This window comes from Lipophrys pholis (assembly GCF_963383615.2).
Source record: "Lipophrys pholis genome assembly, chromosome: 13".
Lineage (NCBI taxonomy): Eukaryota > Metazoa > Chordata > Actinopteri > Blenniiformes > Blenniidae > Lipophrys > Lipophrys pholis.
Window position 1 is genome coordinate 15,035,672 of NC_137632.1, and position 23,171 is coordinate 15,058,842.

The 23,171-nt window shown below is 40.9% G+C and overlaps 1 protein-coding gene across 2 annotated transcripts; it reads right to left on the minus strand.

Annotated features, from left to right (window-relative positions):
• Nucleotides 1-1,275: 1,275 nt before the first annotated feature.
• Nucleotides 1,276-22,443, minus strand: LOC308118908 (uncharacterized protein). Of its 2 annotated transcripts, none has more exons than XM_080478599.1 (12): nt 22,162-22,443; nt 15,707-15,813; nt 15,028-15,373; nt 14,571-14,629; nt 14,279-14,441; nt 13,172-13,204; nt 10,535-10,630; nt 8,281-8,307; nt 7,760-7,780; nt 5,628-5,744; nt 4,455-4,514; nt 1,276-4,251 (listed from the first exon to the last, which is right to left on the minus strand). In XM_080478599.1, exons 1-12 carry the CDS (start codon nt 22,223-22,225, stop codon nt 4,223-4,225), a joined length of 1,122 nt encoding a protein of 373 aa, XP_080334725.1. In that variant the 5' UTR covers nt 22,226-22,443; the 3' UTR covers nt 1,276-4,222. The 2 variants fall into 2 exon arrangements, with proteins under 2 accessions (XP_080334725.1, XP_080334724.1); XM_080478598.1 differs by having other exon boundaries at nt 7,760-7,783.
• Nucleotides 22,444-23,171: the final 728 nt, after the last annotated feature.

Consider the following 23,171-nt stretch of genomic DNA (forward strand, 5'->3'; position numbering starts at 1 on the left):
CTGTATGATTTAACTGCATCAACGTCGATATGTTTTCAGTCCTGGTCCTGGCCTGGGTAATCCTGCCTTGCAAGGATAATATGTTTCCCTGCTCCTACACTTCTGATGCAAAAGACTGAGGTGTTGTCACATCTGTGCAGGGCCCCATGACACCTCATTTAATTGCATTGTTTTGAAGCAAAGCAACATCATAAGCATAAAGGGCAGGTTGGGTAGGGTTATTATTTAAGCAAATATCCCATTGAAAAACGTTGGTTGACATAGAGTGAATTCAGACCACTCAAATGGCTGCTGTCACGTTTCACTGCACTACATGACCATGTACACTACAATGGGGCCATATCATTAACATAGGATTTTCTTTATGGTCTGAAACCTGTTTTTCTGGGTTTTTTTGTTTTTTTTTAGCTCTGGTATTTTTTATGAGTCCGTTTATCCTGCAGCAATTGCTGAGTTTTATTGTACCTGTTATGAAACATTACAAATTTGAATAGAAGATCAATTGTTAGTCACAATCAAGTAACTGAAGGTACACAAAAGCACGGGGTTTAATTAAATGGATAATTCTGGGTGTGGGTGTTACAGCTGGCAGATACAGAATGAATGATCACACGCACAGGTTTCAGATGTGATCGTTTGGCCTCACATCAGTGCCCACATTTTACCTTGAAAGTCCTGATGACTATCTTTATGGACCTGTCACCATCAATCATTTGGAAATCTTGAACTTGCCTTATATGAGTTTCCTCCTATAAATACCTGACGTATCAAGCATTTCAAGTATGTGTCTCATGGTGACTGTTTTGTTTTGGGTTTGTTTGTTTGGTGTTTCTAAGTGCGTAAAGCACTGCAAAAACCACACAACAGGAAACATGTTTCAAACCTTCCAGCTGAACCTTCAATGGAAATCAATTGAAAAAAAAAAAAAGATTGTATAGGACATTGTAATTTAAGTTGATTTTTAAATTACCTTCAATTAAAGACCAATCAGCAGATATAAATTGTAAGAAAGTTGCTGTCATGTTGACCTTATAATATTGACCGGTTGGCTAATTTGTTTACAATTGATAAACAACAGACAAATACAATTGCAGCCGAGGTTAAGAACTTTTAAGCAGATTTTCTGACATAAACTAATCACTTTAGCAAAGTAAGCTTCAGATATGAAGATGACACCAGAAAAAAAGTCTTTTCATTCATCAAATCATTCAAATTTCGAAACTAAACAGATATTTCAATTTCTTTTTAAAAACACACAAACCTACACAATCAACTCCCACGAAAACGTTTTTATTGACTCCTCAAACATTATTTACACAACTCCAGAAGAACACAAGTGCCAGATGACAAAAATGAAGAGGACAGTTCCTACACAAATCAAAAACACAAGTACTTAAATTAACAGGAAAGGTCTCGCACTCGTCTAAATCAAAAATGAATTGTCTAAATATGTTTGATAAATCAAGATGTGTACAGGTACAGGATAGGAAAGTGCTTCTCCCTTTCAGAGTGTCAGATACAAAATATCTCTGCTTGCTTGGCGGCTTCTGTCAGATGATTACGTTGTTCTTGGTTATCCTCTCAGGATTATTCAAGAGGGTGTAAGGTATAAGGCAGGACTGGTCAGGGCCATGATGGATGCCCTCGCATTATCTGGGAAGTGCACTTTGGGGCCCAATAAGTCTACAATTCTCAAGGTTTACATTCTGGTTTGGATGCTCTGCTCCAATAGTTTTTTGTTTACAAGGAATAATGACTGCATGGGACAATATTCAGTGTGACGCCAACAACACAAACTACCTGTGCTCCATTTCACAGGGTTTTCATTTACTTGTGGTTTCTTTTACATCAAATCAGTCCCAGCAGGTTTTCTGACTGTGCGCCGCAGGACATCAGAGTGCTTTTGTTGATTCCCATTGCACTTACACGAGCGTAGAAAGGGGCATGGGTACTGCATTCAAAGGAGGATTTTCAGTTTTGAAGGCATCAGTGGCTACTTCTGAAAGCTTGTACTTTTTACTTAGTGGGTATTTTGTGCATTATCGCTCCATGCCAGACACACAATCCCCGTGATTCGGTATCTCAAGAGAAACTCATCTATCGTCAATCACAGATGACTGGATAAAAAGGCCTTTTCCAGCAGAGTTTTGACCCTGTGTCCAGCCCACAGTTTGTAGTGTAGAATCAGTCCATATGTGACATCACAGACTATTCATATATCTCAGCTTGAGGCTAGGCTGTTAGCAACAGTCTCTGTCCTGTATTGCAGCTATATGGTGCTTTACAAGTAACACAATTTACATGAACCGCAGCACTATGCAACCTCTATTACCATATTCAAAAGTTTAAAGGGAGCCCGGAAAGTACAAAAACTTCAAGGCAACAGAAAGACATTCAGAAGTGTATATATTTTTGTGCTACAGTGGCAAAACAAAGCAGTAGCGCTGCTTCTGAGGCATTTCACAATAATAATCACAAAATACCACAGCAAACAAGTTGACTAAAGACTATCTGTGTCGGCTCTGAGGCACCACCGCTAAATGTAAAGGATTCATATAAAAGTCACAGGTGAATTGTTGTTTGTGGAAATATGACTGATATAAAAAAAAACAAAAAAGAAAAACACCACTGTGACAGCAACTGGCTTGCTCAAATGAAGAGACACACAACGAGGAGAGATTTACAGCTGAAATCAAGAGTTTGGAGCGCAGGATTGGTTCATTAAAAAAAAAGTCCAACATTCATGACTGGCCCACTGTGAGCACATTGTTACATTCACATAAAATGCTTCTTTTTCTGTATTTGCAGTGTAAAAATGAATTTCCACCACCAAAGCGATTGCTCATCAAATAATAAAAAAAAAAAACACATTCCCCATATTCACTAAACTATGTTTTAGATATTGTTTGCTTGTTTTCACATCACAGCTACCTTCCCTGTGTGTCTGTGGATTGGTCAAGCCAGGCTGTGTCAGTGAAAGGCACTATAGAGAAGAAATTACTGCATCACAACTAGACTGACACACACTACATCAGAACAATGTCAAACACGTTACTACATGACCTCTTTTGAAGTTGTCCCTGTCAGGTGACCATTCATCCATTTCCAGGGTCGTGCTTGGATCAGACCTCACTTCAACTCACTGCAGCGTATTTAGAAAATACGTTATTCATTTTTGTCAAATTGATAGTTAATACAATCTGGTATGTCTTGAATCAATTCAGATGGAATCAATTTGAGTTACGTTACCGGGAGATGAATAAGAGATTTGATCGAAATGTAATTTGTTCCACTGATTGAGGAGAAGTTAGGTAACAGGATTTAAAACTAAGCCCCTTAACCAGTTTAAAACAAACAAACAAATAAACAAACAAACACGCATACAGTGACATCATTGGCCCTCTAAACACAGACTGGACCGTAAAACAGCATCCCCAGAACACTAGGATCCTAATCCTACTCTACTGTTTCTAGTCAGAATTCACAAAATACAGTGGTAGTTACTGAAGCCCCCTGTTTTCCTTTTTACCTGCATTTTCATTGCAGAACATTGTGTTTGAAAAAGAAAAAGAAAAAAAACAAACATGTTTTATTAATGATTGCTTGTGAGTGGACTTGTCCAAATCACACTGGTGAATCCAGGAATGGCAGAAATTGCAAGAAAAAGAATCCACTCCACTACAAGTTAAACACCTACAACATCAACATCTACAACTGGTTTATATTCACATTAAATTGTTTTAAGGAGAATAGTAGCCATACAAAAATTTTTAAAGTAGGATCTATAATCAAGCCATTTTAAGGTTACATTTATTTGAGATTTGATCTCATTGATGGCCATTCTGGAAAAAAAACACAATGTTGGTTTTGGTTCAAAAAAGTTTGATGGTTTGACTTTATAAATCCCTATGTTGAAACAATCATAAAACCCCTAAAGTTCACATATATTTACTTGATCTTTGTGTAACCACCCCCCCTCCCCAACACACACACACACACACACACACACACACACACACACACACACACACACACACACACACACACACACACACACACACACACACACACACACACACACACACACACGCAGTCAAAGAGAAACACAGCCCTACTTTGGGGCCTCACAGTAATTTAGCCCTACAGAGAGTAGAGACTAACAGTGAGATTGCCACTTTGCTTGACTGTAGTTGGTCCAGGCAGTCAGGTGATCATTGCTGGTCTAGGACGAGTTCAACAGGTTGCTGAGGACTGGTGGAAAAAAAAAAAAAAAACAGTCCGGAGGTTAAAACACAAAAACACAGGATGTGCAAAATGGAAACTTTAAAATATACATTGTGTGTGTGTGTGTGTGTGTGTGTGTGTGTGTGTGTGTGTGTGTGTGTGTGTGTGTGTGTGTGTGTGTGTGTGTGTGTGTGTGTGTGTGTGTGTGTGTGTGTGTGTGTGTGTCATACCCTGGGGATCTGACTGGGCCTCGGCTGCGTCGGCTTTGTGTGCAGCCTCAGGATCCGCTTCTAATCACACACATAGACATGGTCAGAAAAACCACAAAAAGATAAATTAAAGCAGACAGTGCAGCACATTGCCCGGTTCAATTTCTCCAGCAGTTAACAAAACAAATCCTTTTACTGCTAATTAGTATAGATCACTCTGTGGTGTCTCCTCTGGCAAAAAGAGGGGGGGGTCCCCCTTCTATAATTGTGAAACCTCAGAGCTCCATTGGCTATAAATTAGGTGCCCAGAGGAGTTTCACAGACTGTTAATATAGCTCAGCGCTAATTGCCTATTATCACCAACCCAAAATGTGTTTATTTCTTTTCTCTCTCTAACAGTGCGGTACTTAAACATATGTGTGCAGACAGAACATCTCATTATTTGTAAATGGAGCAGCTGTACATGCTGGTGATGTTACCACCTTACTCGGAGAAATCATTCACAAGCAAGATTGTTTTTTTGTTTTTTTAAACTAAGCAATTACCTAATGAAACCAATTGGTTGCAATCAGAATGAAAACAGTTGACTCTGAGGCAGCGTTTGGGACGACATGGCTGAAGCTGAACGTCCTATAGTTCATGTTGATTGTAAATGAAAACTTTGCTGAACTGGCAGTCTCGGGATGCAGGATGTGTGAGTTGACATGTAATCAAAAGCACATCCGGAGACGTAAAGCTGAGTCTGCTCTGAGACAAATGAGAACTCATGACCTTCAAACCTTGAATTTTTTTTTTTTTGGACTATTAGACCAATACATGCACTTAGAACTGGCTAGAAAAAAGAGCTTAATTTAAGACCAAAGGTCCAATCAGGTACTTAATGCATTAGTTTTCTTTAAATAATTCCTTGAAGGATGAAGTCTGGTGGGGACTGACACTACTTTTTACCTAAATAAGCCACACAAGCCCAAAACTTTTGCGAATGTTGGAATCAAATCACAGAAATATGGGTTGAAATGTATTCATTATTAAAAACTAGTCTCTCAAGGAACTTCTTGTGCTTTTCTGTAGTCCAATCAAATATCAAGCAAATATCAGCAATTCCTCTCGCTGGGGTGTTATTTTGACTTTCATTTCACTAAACATTATCAATAAAAAAGATAACATCTATAACACTGCAGTGGAAATGATTACCCTGTCTGTTTTTGAAGCACAGTTTCTTCTTCTGGTAGGCAAAATATCCGCTGACTGCACCCACAGCAGACAAAACAACTGCAGACAGGATTCCTGCTAAAGAGCCAGAATTTCCCTCTGTATGGAAGAGAATGACAGTGGATCAGCACAAATAGATACACAGTCAGCGCCAGTAATATCACACTAAAACTTCCTTGGACCTTTTATAGTATTAATGCAACCGATGATTTGCTGTCGGCGCTGAGCGTGCGGGTGTAGCTGGTATAATCAAACTCATTGAGAAGCCGTCATAAATGCCATGTGTGGATGAATGCGTGAGCGAAAGAAAGACAGATAGAGACTTGGAGAGAGAGAGAGAGAGAGAGAGAGAGAGAGAGAGAGAGAGAGAGAGAGAGAGAGAGAGAGAGAGAGAGAGAGCGAGAGATGCATCATCTCGTTCCAGCATTTTCTGCTCCGTTTCCATTCATCCAGCCTGTGATTTAGACTTTGGAAAGCGTTCGCTGCACCTGTAACCTCGTTACTATGACAACACCAATTTGTTCAGTATCCATGCAGTGTGAGAGCACGCAGGCAAGTAAAGGCACCCGTGCATGTTCAACACTATTTGTAGGGAAATGCAGTTAAGTGCTTTTTACCAACATTATCACCAATTTGCTTAGTCACATGCCCGACATTGATATTTCTAAAACAATGACTATTCATATCAAAGTATCACAAAAAAGAAAACTTGTTTTCACCGAGATTGCAATATGATAGGCTATTTCTTGTTGGCTTTCGTCAGTAGTGAGTAATACTTGCAAGATAGGCTCACATGACAAGAAAGAAAAGTTTTAGTGAAAAGATGATGGGAGTATAAAAGATTGTGGCAGGAAATTATTAAAAAGAAACAACGATAAGTACTATGAGTGTTATGACGTTGAATCATGTGAGCTAAAACAAGAAAGTAGAGTGAGTCACTGAAGTGAGATGAATTAAAAAGCAATGAGTCAGAGAAATTATAAGAAAATAAAGAAGGCGCACATGTTGAGTCACTGAACGCGGGGGTGGGGGGGGGGGGTGCAGGCATTAGACAGGCAGAAACATGCATGTGCACAAATGCAAAATTCACAGCAGGTGATGTGTCATACCTGAAAAGATGTACAGATATCTAATTGAATACCTGAACAGATATCATAAAATGTCTATTTCTTCAAGCAACACCTGTTTGTCAAGGCTGGTGACAGAAGCCTTTCAGTCATTTACTTCATTTTACTTTTGCCTGCAGTCATTTGTGAAACTATGAATTGACACTCACTTGAGTTCAAAAGAACGTTTTTCCTTTTCAAAGCTCGAAAATGCCTATTTAGCAACAACACACCTGCCTCGGCCTCAGAAAAGAAGAAAAACATTTGGGGGAATGTTTTTATTGCATGTTTGTTTGGTGCAGCCAGAGGTGGTGGAAGTATTCACATTCCTTACTAAAGTACAGAAAAGTAGAAATACAAGGAAAAGTAGTACAGGAAATTTTTGTGAAAGAGGAAAAAAAAAAGAGTTAAAAGTACCCATTCAACTTCTTTGCTTCAGTGAAAGTAAAGAGTGAAAGTTGGTGCCTCTTTTAAATCATCTTGGAATATTTTAGGTGGTGTTGAGAACATACACACATACTGTACATATTGTAATACTTTGTTTCTGTGTCAGAATAGCTGCACAGATGACGGTGGTTTGAGTCAGAAACTTAATTATTTCAAAATAGTAATAACTGGACTTTATGTAAACAGCGATGAATTCCATTCATAAATGTGACTGTTTCTGCTTAATCATCGTTCATCATTCAACGAGTATTGATGTAACTTGTCTTAAATGTGTTGAGTTCAGTGGCTTTCAGTAAGGAGAGCTGCTTTCGTAACTCTGGATCTTCCTTGAAGAGGTCACAACAAGTAACGGGCCAATTTGAAGAACGTGAGTAGGACAAAGAAACTATTCAAATGTAAGTCGTGCAAATAAAAAAAGAGTCGTGGGAAAAATCCTGGCGCCTGAAAAATCTACTGTAATACAAAAACTTCAAGTTACTTGCTTCCTCTCATTACAGAAAATGTATGGGTGATGTTTGTATTGATTTGTTGAAATGGGGAAAAAATAGACAGCCAACATACCTTTGGGTTGAGAATTGTCTGCTGCTGAGAACAGAAAAAAAAACCCCAGTTACAATTAAAGTCACGCACGTCACAGAAACGCAACAACAAAGTATGAGTGCGGTTAGCAATGACATCTGATTTGCATTGGAGCAGCACTGAAGTCACACACAGTAAATGTTAGTATTTACTTTAACAGCCACAGAAAAATAAAAAACGTCATCGGCTTCCATCTGTTTCCCAGATTGATATTGAGGAACAGATGTTACTTCCCACTGAATTCACAGTCAACTCATCTCAAGGAGGAACTGTTCAAAACAATAGGGAAGAAGGCTTTCCCACTCCTTGCATCCTGTTTGCCTTGCCAGAGGCACGCCAGCAATATCCTGCGTGTTTCACCAACTCTCAGCCACATCTCTCTGGATATTGTGCCTATGCACCTGAGATAGTGTGATGTTATCATTTAGTCTCTTTTGCGTGCTTTGGCCATACTATGTTTAAAAAAAAAGAAAAAAAGAAAAAGAAAAGAATAATATTCTTACCACTGCCCGAGGCGCCAGCAGCAACTCCTGGAAGGTGACAGAAAGTGAGAAAGGTCATTTTTAGAGAAAAGTGAAGAGAAGGGGCATTGTTTTAATGGGCTAATGATGCATGTAAGCCATTGCGACAGCATGGCAGAGGAGAAGAAAGGAAAGCCGAGATTATTCTCTTTGTAGTAGCTTATACCTCAGGGGCATTACGGCTTCTAGAGTTTCTGTCCAAACCGGTCTAGAAACATGCACACACGCACATGTTTGCACGCTGGTTTCACTCATTCACATACTTCTTAAGCTCATATTCTGAACACCTCGCGTGTCCAAACCCAAATCTAAATTCAACCTCAAAACCATAAATATATGTAAATATTGCACGGCCAGCATTTTGGGTGGACACACAGTCGATTGGACCCATTGAGAGCTTTGAAGTTTTTGAAGCCTGCAAAGAAAGTAAAACAACGGGAGCGCTCATGCACGCACGCACATATCTCTGCATGAAGTGTCTCCACTGTGTGCTCAGTGAGATGCTTTTATAACATCAGAGCGATAAAATATCTGGACGAAAGACAAGCACTCTATGCCTCTCTCTTTCTCAGGGCTTTCATTTGATCCACATACAAACAACCCCGTTATCTCCCGGCCTGTCTGTATACGTCTGTGACATCATGGCGGCCCTCTGCCTGCTTCAGCTTGACAAAGCCGCTAATAGCAGAGGGTTGAGGAAAAGTACTTTGCACTAGAATATAATGATTACGGCGCACCAGATGACTCAGCTTTCAGGTGGGGAATAAAGGCTAAAACACTGGGAGAAGCTGCCTCAGGAAAATCTCTTGTTCCAGCGTTTCTGTCAAACTGCCTTGTGGCAAAAGATTAAAACTCGCCTAAAACGATTCCGTTCAGTTTCTTGTCATGGGAGCTTGGTGAATGAGAACAGCATTCTTGCAGAACAAAGATACCAGAAAAGAAGTCTCAAAACACTGTCAATAGGGCAGATTTTTAGCTGTCAGGTCCAACGGACTACATGGTGAAGGGACAACTTGGCACTTTTCATGTCAAACCATTGAACATGAAGTATGCAGGGATGGCCGCCGCATAAGTTGATGGCATGGTTTGTGTTATAAGATTCAATGAGGGTTACAACAGAGAGGGGACAAATGTGGTTGTGGAAGGACTTTAAAGCACAAATCTCAATGGGTTCAGTTTGCTGCCCTGCTCTAAAGAGACAAAAGGAATGCAAATATAATCCCCTCAAAAGGTTGATGATTGGCTTAACCGAGTGGTGTGCTGAAATTTGCATACTTATTAGGATTCTAATTTTGAAACTTACAAAGAAATTCGATAATAAACACACTGAATAACCTCCATTTTCTATGTGTTAGTGTAGACAGACCATCGCGACGGTTGGAAACACTGACAGTTTTAATTAATAAAATATATATTTATATTTAGTCTTCCATGTTAGCTGAAGCGTGGGGAAAGTGTTATCTCTGCGAGTGGAGCTAATGGTAATTCTAAGGAGTATCTGTCACAACAAGGCTCATCTCATCAGACCGAACAGTTTCAAACAGCATGAAGAGCCGAAGGAAGCAAAAAGACTCTCACTCTTTGCTTAAGTGGAACAAAAGATACTTGTACTTGAAAGAAAACTTTAGTGGAGGTGGAAGTGAGAAAGTTCAGATTCTGAAATATACTCAAGCAAAAGTAATGTTTTTTTAAGCAGATCATGAATCGTGGAAGGGGTCACCTGCACCTAAAACTATTACTATATGACTGTTGGCCACCAGCTGAATAAAAATAAAAGTGACACCAGTCATCGTTCAGCTTATATAGCTGTGAGTCAGAAACTGAATGTTTCAAAGAAATGTAGAAATAATTCTGTTGGATTTTATATAAAACACAAGGAATTCAATTTAAAACTTTCATTTTGAAATGAAATCTTAGCAGCCAAACATCATCAGCACTAATAAATGGGTCAACTTAATCTACACCTTCATTAAACTGTCTGCTACCTTGATCCGTTCACCTGAGCTCTGAATTCTCTGTATCGGGATTGAAAATACAAGCAACAACCCAATTTGAAAAATGTAAGCAGAACAAATTACAGATAAAATACTTCTGATGCAGAGTGATAAAACAAGATTTTATAAATTTATACCGACTCGATGAGACGCCACGCTTCCAAATATGGATCTCTACCAGTCTTGCTGCGTTATCGGTGACAGTAGCACAGTCGACTCTTTTTACTGATGTATGAACTAACCATCTGATCCAAAACTGCGGCTCTTTCCTCGCTGTGGTGGGTCGACAACAGCAGCATCTCCATCACCGAGGGCATCTGCCAAGTCAAAACCGCCATCTGAAAAAAAAAAAAAAAAAAAAGGAATTCAAAATCACGGGTGACAAATAAATGCCACAATAACTCATGTACGAGAATTTCCCCTCCCCAGGGGAAGATCCCCCAGATGTTCAACCAAAATCATGCTGTGTCTCTAATACAGTATTCTGCACTGTCTCCGTGTTGTGCTGTTTAAAGATATTATCAGCCACCCCGAGGGCAATCCGCAGCCCTGTCTCTAATGGCCCCTCGTGAATGCCCTGCGGGGATGTCCTCAATTAGGTCTCTGAAACACGACCAGCTCCATGGGTGTAACAGAGATCTTGTGAGACAGTATTGACTTAGATTAAAGGATATTATCTGTCAGTAACAATACCTCATCCTAGTCTATATTCACAGTAACAATACGGTCTCCTACTCGATATTCATTGGGGGGGGGGGGGGGGGGACCCAAGTGACTTATACAACATGCGTGAGTCACAGTATGAAACATCGGTGCAGGGTGGGGCCTCGTGTGATGAGGGATGTAATTTATCTCTGATGAAACCTTAAAGGCACAAGTGACCTACTCTTCTTAAAAAAAAACACCAAGGTTTTGCCATCCATTCAGAGTATCTGAGAATCATATAAGCAGTATTTGTGACAGACAGATAAAATAGATGTAACAGAGCCAGATTTTATACCACCTCTCATTCTCCTGAGGTGTTTTCCATCTGCAGTCCAGCTTTTTCTTTCAGCCCTCACTCTCTGCTGACATTTCCATTAACCTCGATTCAAGTCTGCGCCCACAACTCTTTTCTTTTGTCGTTACACCTCTGCTCAGCTCCTCCTCTGAATGAGCTCAACTCCCCTCATCATTTTGTCTGTGCTGTCTCGAAGTGAGACAAAGCTTTTCCGCCAGTTGGCACACGGAGGAAATCTTCCATGGCGAGCATTTCCGACACATTCACCGTATCCTTCCCTCTCGAGATGGAAGAGGATAGGCACAACGTAAAAGCACTATTTTTAAGTTTACACTCCGGCTGTAAAGACTGCAAAGACAAACAAGAAGAATACTGGGAAGGGGAAGTATTAAAATTATATGTACATGCCGTGTAAGTGGGAGGAGCAGTTTTAATATACGTATCAGGAAAATGACTGAACACGGTCAAGTCAGCATTTTGATCACACGATTCAATTTCTTTCTATTCTTAATGAAAATTAAATAAAATATAATATATACAATTATATAAATAAATTAAAAACACATTAAATAACACATTTTGTGGAGGACACTAGCGCTCCATACTGTATTTTAAAAGGATTTTGAATAAATCAAGTAAATAATAAACCTTGTTTAGCCATTTGGTTAAACTCTGAGGTGATTCATATTGCATCACTTTTTGTTACAAATTTTAAAGAAAAGTCAGTACGAGGGTGAAACCACTCAATTTGAAAGCATTACAATGAGGGCCCCACAAGGGGTTGAGGTATAAAATGAGGCGTGGAAACCTATAGAGTAACAGTTCATCTGTGATAAAAATCTCAGTGAGGTCATCTGGGAGGCTTTCTAACTTAAATCAAATCGATCCTTTCTCAGGGATTAGTATTTTTGAGATGGAGACACATCTGTTCTCCATTAGCTTGATCAGGCCAAAGGGAGTGGCAGGACAATGATATGTGACACCTTATGAAAGCACAACATACACATTTTTTACAGTGACTGATGATATTGAATTTTCATTGTAATTTGTGGGGTTAAAGGAGGACAGCGAAGATTCAGTATGTTCAGAAATGTCAGGTGATAAACTCTACTTGGCCTTTTATGAAAACAAAGCAGCATGAATCGCAGTGTTAATCATGTTTCAGCTCAGAAACAGGCAGTGATGCACAGGATTCACTTCATGAGAAAACTATGACACAAGTGGTCAAAAGATTATTACAGGTGATCCCAAATTGAAGAAATCTTCAAATCCTGTTCACAGTAAATAATCATCTTCATGGACTCGCACCTTCACACGTTTCCACAAGTGGTGATGCAAATAGTCAACATAACACTAATGCAAATTCTGCTTTATGGACTGATCTGATAATGAAACATTGAACATTTGGAAACATTCATTTCCAAATAAATTTGGAAATGAAATGAACAAAACAAGTGAAGCAGCTTATGCTTTTACTTGCTTTGTATACACCTTGGATAGGTCAGGAGTCCATGAAAGATCAAACACAAAGAAAGCCAACCACACACATAACACATATTATTCACTATCCACCAACTATCTGCATTAAACTTTTTTTTGACTGTGGAAGGAAACTGAAAAACTCAAAGAAACCTGCCTTCATCCATTGTAACCAAGACTGGTTGGATTAATGGGTACAGAAGATGGATGGAGATCGAGATCTTTTAAAATGCAGCAAAGCACAATGTGTTGATTTAATATTGGTCCATTTCTTGGGATTGTTTTACAATATATGTGGTTTCAATTCTAGTGTTCAGAGGTTGTATGGTGAAATAATCACCCAAGTCACACTCGTTTATAAAGCAGTATACTGTATATTCACATTGGAATATTTTTTTACCTGGTTTGACTTCAGGAGCAGCAGGTTCTTTGACTGCAAGAAAAGACAAGGAAGGACAAATTATGGCATGGTGTACAGTAAACATCCTTCATTCAAGAGAGGCTGTGATGGGCTCCTTTGTTAGCTGGATCTTTTATATCTACCTGAAAGCTGATTATCTTCCCATATTGTTGATTTTTCTGTGTGTGTGTGTGTGTGTGTGTGTGTGTGTGTGTGTGTGTGTGTGTGTGTGTGTGTGTGTGTGTGGGTGGGTGTGTGTGTGTGTGTGTGTGGGTGTGTGTGTGTGTGTGAAATGACTGGACTCCACAAAATACAAAGTACCCTCGCGTCCTAAAATTCTGCTGGTGTCCAATACCAGCCTGAATAAATCAGGTGTGTAGGAAGAGACCAGGGGAAAACATTTCAAACATGCACTGGATTCATGGGACCAGTGCCAAAGAAACGGCAGAAAACTTTAACATTTGTTTCTGCACAAATGAAGGCATGATGCATTTATATAGAGAAATGCTGTGATAGTAATCACAAGCTGGTAATTCCCGATATTTTAATGTATCTACAACAACGATAACACCCATTTTAAGGTCTTACTGTTGTTATTTAACCGTTCAGTCAATCTAAATTGTGATGAAAACATTTAATGACATCCAGATCACTGTTAAACCTATGTACTTTGAATAACTGCAGCCTGTCACTTGCGACATAACATGACATATATTTTGACAAGTACTCGAAACAAGGGGGAGAACATGACAATTCCAAACAAGTTTGTACAGTCCCCCCCCCCCCCCCCTGTAAAAGACACACACGCTACAGAAGTGAGATCAACTGCGGAAAACATGTGCTCGGCTTTCCAGACCACTCTTTTTTTTCCGTTGAAATCTTAACCTCTGGGCAAATGCCAGTTGCCAGACCAGTGCTCGACTATATAAAAGGGGGTTGTGGTGTTGTTTATCCACGCTTTAAATGAGGTGCAAGTAAACAGAGACAAGCGTTGATACAATGCAAAACAATTTAGAGATAACACAGACTCCACTCTCTAAAATTATTATGAAATTAGTATTATGATGAAGACATGTAGCAAACTCTGCAGAAGATGTATGTACTTACTTGTAGGGACACCAACCACATCATCTGTTTTGGCCTCCGGTTCTGCTTTTTCCTCAACTCCTGGTTCCGGCGTATCTTCATTTGCAGCTGGATCAGTAGGCTCTTCCTCTTTCTTTGGTTCGGTGTTATCTATTGCTGGTGGGACCTGATCATCAGCTTCACTCTAATAAAATGAAAAATATAGCAAAGGAGACAGAGAGGGAGCATATTGACTCAATGGCATTCTGTAGTAGCTCTTGAAAAGTATAGTGAAGTAAGATTTTGTTGTAGACTTTCCAAAACTGCTACTGACCTCCTCTTTGGCTGATGTTGGTAGTTCAGTCCCTGTACTGCCAGGCTCCGACGCAGGAGCTGCTCAGCAAGGCAAAATTGAGAAGAGGGAAATTATTACATCACTGATTACGGTTTTCTACCACAGTTCTTTCTGAAAGACTTCACCTCTCTGGCTTGCATGCGAATACCAGCAAAACCATTGACTGATTCCCAATACACATGGAAAGTTGTGGATTTTCATTTTCTTTTCTTTTCAAAATGAAACTTTTTTCCACTTGATATCTTTCCCTGTGTGCTTTGTTCAAGTAAATAAATGATGTGGAGATTATTGCATCGGGGTTCAATAGACATTTTACACTGATTTGAGCAGTTTTTTTCTGTACATGTGGAATTCATTACGTTGATGGGAATTCATCTGAAATGTCCACACCAAATGATTTTCTTTTATTGTCTGGAGTCAAGCTGCTTTCATTCACCTGGTTCGACTTTGGTGTCTGCAGTCGAAGTCTCTGCTGCTTGGTCTCCATCAGCAGCAGCAGTAGCAGTCTCTTCAGCTGCGGGAGTATCAGTCTCTTCAGCTGCAGGAGTATCAGTCTCTTCAGCTGCAGGTGGGTCCGACTCTTCAGCTGCAGGTGGGTCTGCTACGTCGGCACCAGCAGCAGCCTCTGGTGCCGCATCTTCTTCTGCAGGAGCAGGAGCATCTGCATCAGCGCCGTCATCTGTAGGAGTGTCTGGTGCTGCATCCTCCACAGCAGGAGCTGCTGGGTCTTCTGCGTTGGCTTCAGGGGCAGCATCAGGCTCAGGATCTGCTGGTGATACTTCCTGTAATGGGAACAAGATTTTTGGTTGAAACCGAGGGATTGAGCGAGGCTCTGAAAGCATCATGATGTAGCTGCACTTTTGAGTTCTAATTGCTTGCTTGCCATGAGGAAAAATGCTAACGTCTCCAAGAAAACATCAGTCAAAGTTTTGAAAACAGTTTGTATCTTCGAGGTCTTCCCCTGGTTTCACATTCATACTTATGTCAACACCATACTTTTTACACAACAGTCATCAGAAGTAAATGATTTCTAATGTACCAGGCCTCCACTGCAATATTCAAAATAGAACTAGGAGAGGAAATAAATCAAAACAACAAACAAAATGTATTCTTACCTCTACGCCCGTGTCTGCCTCAGGTTCTCCATTAGCCTCCGGAGCTGCGTCTGGTTCAGGGGCTGGTGTCGCTGGGTCTGCTGCCTCCTCTGCTGGGGCCGAGTCATCTGCATGATATTGTGTGAAGCAAGTCAGTAACAGAATACCAACTAAGGTCAGAGTGATGTGTTCACACTGGGATCAATCAATTTCAAATAAGTGTTGAAAAAAAATGGCACACCTCTGTGTCTCGATAAATATGACACACCTGATGAAAGCCTCAAGTAAGAAGGAGGCAGACATAACAACAAAATCAATCTCAGTGTTTCAGGAGAAGATTCTTCTGCCTTTGAACACATATTGATTACAAAGTTCCTGGAGTTACAATAATAATAAACAAAAAGACATTTCTAACCTGCAATAAAGTTTGGGAGCAATTTGTGTAACTCTTGATAATTAAATGCTGCATGCCTTAATCCATCTGTTGTCTTGTGCGGTCATCAAAAACTGCGACTGGTGTTTCAGATGTTGCGGACTCATCACATTCCTTATCATGTCACACTCCCACACATACATACAAGCACACGTTTAGAGCCACACCCTGGTCAGATCGGTGCCTGGCGATAACGCTCAAGCCCCAACTCCATGACAGGCGCATCAATCATGCTGGACCTGCCTCCACATCGTATGAAGGCTCAACGTCAGCGCAGGTATTGCAACTCAGTACTAATGAGAAAATGACAAAGACATGCTTTTTGTCATTCTGTGTATGAGATGTGCATCATGCGTGTGTGTGTGTGTGTGTGTGTGTGTGTGTGTGTGTGTGTGTGTGTGTGTGTGTGTGTGTGTGTGTGTGTGTGTGTGTGTGTGTGTGTGTGTGTGTGTGTGTGTGTGTGTGTGGGTGTGGGTGTGTGTTTGAGGCAGTGCTGTGAGATTCCACCTTCGCCTGTGAGAAGCTGAAACAGCAAACTGTGGTCTGACTTGATTGTTCTTTGCTTGCTGATTTCAGCAGCACCCTGATGATGGTTCATCTGAGAAGCGCTTTCTTCAACTACTGAGTGGCGCAGGCATTTATGTGGTTTGGCCAATTGAAACTTACTGGATCACATGAAATAAATGAAAACACGCAGGTCGCAACGACTTTTGCAAAGAGATTCCGATACATTTTCAAAACGAACTCAAATCAGAAACTGATCGAAGGTCTATGGTGTTTTATATGCTGACATAACAGTACAAAGTCTTTATTTCAGGTACAATCTGTTGTTTTCCAATGAAGGATCCCCGGACTTGCCAAGAGATTGTATCACAGTCAGTGAAGCCTTAAGGGAGAGCAGCATGAACACATCTGAAGTATTTCCATCACGCCATAAATCCTCTTGCAGCAAGAAGTGCTGGTGACACCCTGGCTCCCATGGTGGACAGGAACACACTTACATATGGCCGGAAAACGCACATGTAAGTGCGCACAAGCATGGCTCAACACACATGACGTGCAGACAAACAGACACGCACACATTCATGCACAGCTGCCCGGTCAGTAATGACAGGATCCCTTTGTTTCTCTCGCTCACTCTTTTTTTCCCCAGTGAAAGTAGCTGCACCGCCTTAAAGTCCAAGATAAACATTAATTAGTACCCCTAATGACTCCAAGAGTTATGTGTGGGTGTGGAGGGTGTCTGGTTCACTATCTTTATGAGATCCATGGAAAAGTTTGGCTTGTGACGTAAAATGCTCTTCAAGGTAATGAAGTGGAACTGTGGTGAGATACCCACTGATGCATCCTCCCCTTGCACAGAACACTTATAATGTAACAACAAAAAAACAAAAAAAAGTGCAAGAGTTCACATTGACGTCCAATCAAAAGCCTATTGTGAATTTATCAGAGCAGGATGTCTGGTAAAGTGTTTGCTGTATGTTTTGGTTTTCAATGGGCACATTTTTTCATGTAATTGTGCTCAAATACACGTGTGTGTGTGTGCGTGTGCGTGTGCGTGTGTGTGCGTGTCCGTGTGCGTGAGTTTACTCTCTCTTTCTCCTGCTACCCTATAGAACATTCTGTTCCCGTCTATCAGTTTGCCACTTCCTCATTTAACTACCTCTCCTACAAACATACCCCCAGTCACTAACAGAGACACACACATGCTCACACAATGCACGTGTGAGTGCACGGACACACACACACGTGCACGCACATGCACAAACGCACATGCCTGCCTGCGAACTCATAAAAAGTTGCCCCCTCCTCTTTGGCTCTACACATACAGACACATGTTCGCACCCATGTGAAATTAATGTGCGCACACATGTTTGCATCCACTCTCACACTCGGACTGAGAGATGTGCTGTTTTGTGTTAGTGCAACAGTGAAGTCAATTGTTGCACATTTCAAGCTATCCCTGCTTCCCTTCTGTCTTTTAAATGATCCCCCCCCCCCCCCCCCCCCATTCTCTCTTCCTCTCTCTCCAAAACTCTTAACTCCCTCTGTTTCACTGCCACCGCTCTCCCTCGAGGCTGGTGAGTCATCTCTCTCTCTCTCTCCGTGACATGGCTGCACGCGATTGTAGTTTGGGACTCCACCACAACAGCGGTAAACTGGGAAAGGCCCCCTCGAAAGGAAACGCTCAAGTCGAACCAGTTTACACATGTAAGACAGTATCAAACTGTCAGATACACTGTGTTCTTTCCTGGTGGAGAAAGTTGGATAGATCAAAAGATATCTTTTTTGGGGGGGGTCATTAATAGGCACTGTACCAACAGAAGAAGCAAAAGCCAACAAGATAAGTACAAAGAATAAAAACAGTTACTTGTTGCATCCTGCCAGCGCTTCTAATGCAATTAATTAACAGGTTATATATCATTTATTGGATTTATTCGGAAGTCAAGCTAAAAACAAATCAGCAGAGTGTGTTCCTGTGTGGCAGCTTCCTTCAGTCTTGTTATCACTATTGTAGTCTTGTAGGCTATTGGAAATTAGGGTCACCGCTACTGATAATGTGTATTATAAAATAATCTGTCAACGTGTCCACACTTATAGGCACTGTGTGCATATTTTTTATTATATTGTATTTTATCTGCTTTTTTTAGTTTCTACTATGTGTGCTTCTTTCTCTTTACTATCCTGTTGCACCACTGCAAATTCCTCCACATGTGAGATAAATAAAGGGATATCTTATCTTATCTTATCTAATTATTCAATTAAAAAAAAAAAAATCACCTGGGTTCACAAGATGAGAGAAATATGATAAAACGTTTAACATTCAAATCCAATAGTTTTTCGTTTCTGATCATGAGGTTACTGAGAAGCTCTGTCCATTATGTGACATTTCCATGAGCAATTTATACCAATAAGATAATTATTTCAACACTTTATTTGTTACTGCATTAGTCAACTAATTAAATAATATTGCGACAGTTCATGAAATTTCTGTTACAAAGAAAACGTAGCGTCTCAATGAGAAGCTTCATTCTTTTTGCCCAAGCTGTTATACAACTCTGTTTATATCTAACATTACTACCTTTGTACTAGGCGCTGAAGACAGTTTTGCAAGGCCTATGGTTACTGAGCTTTAATGATACTTTTTAAAATATGACATGAGGAGCGGCCCGTAACAAACAGGAAACATCTTTATGCTCTACTTGGACCGCTGCCAAAACGAAAGCTGGAAAAAGTTAAACCAGAAGTTTTTCCCAAGGTATAAAGTACAGATGTTTACAGAGCAACTCAAAATTTATGATCTTCAAACATCAACATGCAGTCTGATACCACTTGAAAGACTCAACTGATATTGGTGTAACATCTGAGTCAATATGCCTTTGTTTAATTGGGAATGTGGCTTCAGTTGTCGTGAAAAGTAAAGACACTTTTACGCATTTAATCCGACATCATCATGTCGTAAAACATAAAAGACTGACAGCGAGTCGAGCAGATAACCACTTTCAGCATTTTCCATCATGTTGGTTAGCTACTATGACAACGGTCAACACAACATGAGGAGTGCACTCAAACAGATACGTATGTCGTGTTTCACGTGCTTCGTGGACGTTATCAAGTCATGCTGGTGAGTGGATGCAGGTGTCATTGTCGAGGATCCAAAAAAGTGACGTGAAGGATTGATTCACTTTGACATCTCATTCTACTTCTCACTTAACCTCAAACCAAGAAAATTCAACTTCCCCCCTATCTAACTTTTAGTTGGTGACTCCAAAAAAGATTTTAAAAAGTAATTTCGGCACAATTAGTTACATAATTGTGCGCACTACATAAATGGGATTCTGGGATATGTCATCAATGGCAAAATGAAAGACAACGTTTTATCAGGCTCTCCTGGTTCCTGCCATGAGGTTGTGGGAGATTGCGTGTAGGTGACTGAATGAGTAATAATGCGTGCCCGTGCACATAAGTGTAACCAAAGACTTCTCTTGTAATTGTACACCAGAAACAGTTTGTGCATTTGCGTCAGGTGATAACAACAACACCTCCACAACACATTGTTCTTCCAGCCATGGGCCTATTGTATGTTTGTGAGACAGAAAGTGCTGTTTACACCAATCATGTACATCTTAAAGCGCCCCTATGGGAACGAATGAGTGTGTGTGTGTGTGTGTGTGTGTGTGTGTGTGTGTGTGTGTGTGTGTGTGTGTGTGTGTGTGTGTGTGTGTGTGTGTGTGTGTGTGTGTGTGTGTGTGTGTGTCTGTGTTTCACTTATCCACCAAAAGCACGATTTATGTGTTGGCAGTTGCAGGTGTAAACACAGACAAGTCAGCACACACACACTGTACACACACACCTGGCCCACATCATGAAACTCTTTTCTTCTTTCACTTGCCCTTAAGACACACACATGTTCACTTGCTGGCCTGAGCACACACACACACAGTAATGAGGCACTTCCATACTCCCACATGTTCTGTGCATTAAAGTCATACAGCACACACCCACTCATCCCCTCCTGCACACGCACACTCCCGCACATACAGATGCTGAGGGCCATCAGGGAGAGCAGAGACTAGTTGTGTCTCAGGGTGTTGTCTACAGATGGAGCTGGATCTAGTTACTGACACTCCCTGCACTTCACCTCTCTAACTCACAGTAAATGATGTACACATATGCAACGCATCGGGCCGAGCATCCCCTCTTTTCTCAGCACCGATATGCACTGACTTTACAATGAAGCTCCAGTTCATCAGTCAGAGAGTGTTGGTGGGGAGAGGCAAGAACAAAAGAACTACATCTTCCCTTTTTTTTTTTTCTCTTTCAGTGCGTGTGTGTGTGTGTGTGTGTGTGTGTGTGTGTGTGTGTGTGTGTGTGTGTGTGTGTGTGTGTGTGTGTGTGTGTGTGTGTGTGTGTGTGTGTGTGTGTGATACATAGAGGGTGGCGCCATGTTCGATCATAAAAAGTGAACTGGTAGAGTGACATGATGCCACATCAATCCCAGGTGCAACGTTTCCACTGAACTTGTTTGCATAATGCTGATAAACTCACCTCCTCTCTTCCTTGTATCGCTCTCTCTCTCTCTCTCTCTCTCTCTCGCTCTCTCTCTCGCTCTCTCTCTCTTCCCCTCCTCGTAAGCCTTGACTATGGTTCTTTTATCTCCTTCAAAACATTTTCCCTCACTTTCTCTCCAACGTCACTTTACATATCCTCCTCACTGCTTCCCATCTTTCCCTTTGAGATTTATTGTGCTTTTGAAAGATCTAAAAATCATTTCATGTGCCCCGGGGGGGGGGAGGGCAGAGGCCCCTGGGCCAGCTGAGGAGGGATAAGACATAAGAGAGAAGGACAGAGGGAAGAAAAACCAAGTCAGGGATCAATTAGACAGATAAACAAAGGAGAAAAGAGGCATAACATAAAAGGAAATGGAGATTTGCGTAATGGCAACGGGTCCAAACACACCCCTTCAGCCCAAAACTCGAGTCCAAAAAGATAAGGCCCTGTTACATGGCACACCTTTTTTGTTGATGATGTCTGGGTTGTGAAGGCAGAAGGAGCAAATAGGAGTGAGCTTTTTTTTTTTTTAATTAATTCAATCATCCAGAACAGATTCAAAAGAGGTAGATTGCAGCGAAAGGTGAAATGAATTAAAAGGAGACAGAGATTCAGACAGACAGCCTGGCAAAAGACTAATAATTGCTGAGGAGCACAGAAAGAGAGAGAGAGAGAGAGAGAGAGAGAGAGAGAGAGAGAGAGAGAGAGAGAGAGAGAGAGAGAGCGAGAGAGCGAGCTAATGGGTAGAGAAATGGAGACAGTGAGATGGCACAGACCAGACAGTGAGACAGACAAAAAGATAGATAGATAGATAGATAGATAGATAGATAGATAGATAGATAGATAGATAGATAGATAGATAGATAGATAGATAGATAGATAGATAGATAGATAGATAGATAGATAGATAGATGGCAGCATAGTGACAGAACAGAAAAAGATCTGCATACATTTGAAGATTTGGGTGAATAAATTGGAAATAAATGATTACCTTGTGCCTTGGCGCTTGTGGCCAGCAGGCTTCCTAATAGCAGAATCCACAGGTATGACATCATGGGAACACCGTGTTCTGGCTGAGAATAAAACCAGGGCTCTGTCTACCTTCTCTCGCCCTTGAAAAAGGACAATTAAGCGGCCGGGAGGGTTTCAGGTGGGTCTGGAGGGCGTGCTGCGTCTGCGTGCCGGTGCGTTGCTGCGCGTCGGATCAATGTGCTCCAAGGTGCTCTGATGCTCAGCGCGCGCCGCCGCGGATCTGCGCTCCTCTTTTGTCTGGATTGGGAGAGAGAAGGTCCAGTCTTTATTAAGGTGGGCGGGTCTCTTCCCCCGAACACAGACAGGCTGGGTGCGATCTGCTGGGGAAGGCACCGCTCCCCACACTCAGCAGAGGTTTGTCTTATTCATCTAATTCTTTATTTTTTTTAATAATTAGTTTTTGTCATCACCATGCCGACAGTATCACAGTTACCTGGGATTTGCATATCCAATAGTTTTCCTCAAGCCTTATTTGGGAGAGCGCAATTATTCTGAAACTCCTGCCGAAACTTATGTTTTCCTGACGAGTCATCAGATTAAAGACGCTTTGTGAGTCACACTCAGTCAGAAGTTTGAATTTTTCTATAATTTAAGATAATTGTGCGCATAAAAAGTTCCAGCTCTGACAAGACCCGAGATCAGCCTGCTTTCAGGGTTTTAACAGTGTAAGGACACACTCCATGATCTAACTACCCATAAGCATACATAAAAATAAAATACACATGTAAAAGTGCGATGGCTTAAGTTTTCTACACTACCTTCTTAAAACCTAATACGTCTGTATATACTTGGATTAATTAGAATATGGAGTTTCTGAGGGTGGTAACGGGATTTCAGATGAATGCTTTGTTCTGCTTTTAATCTCTTTGAACTAATGTCAGGTTTCTGTTTGACTAATCCACTCATGACTTCATGGAAACCAAGTAGGTGGATCTGTGAAGGGATCCCGACCCCACCTTCATCGTAAAA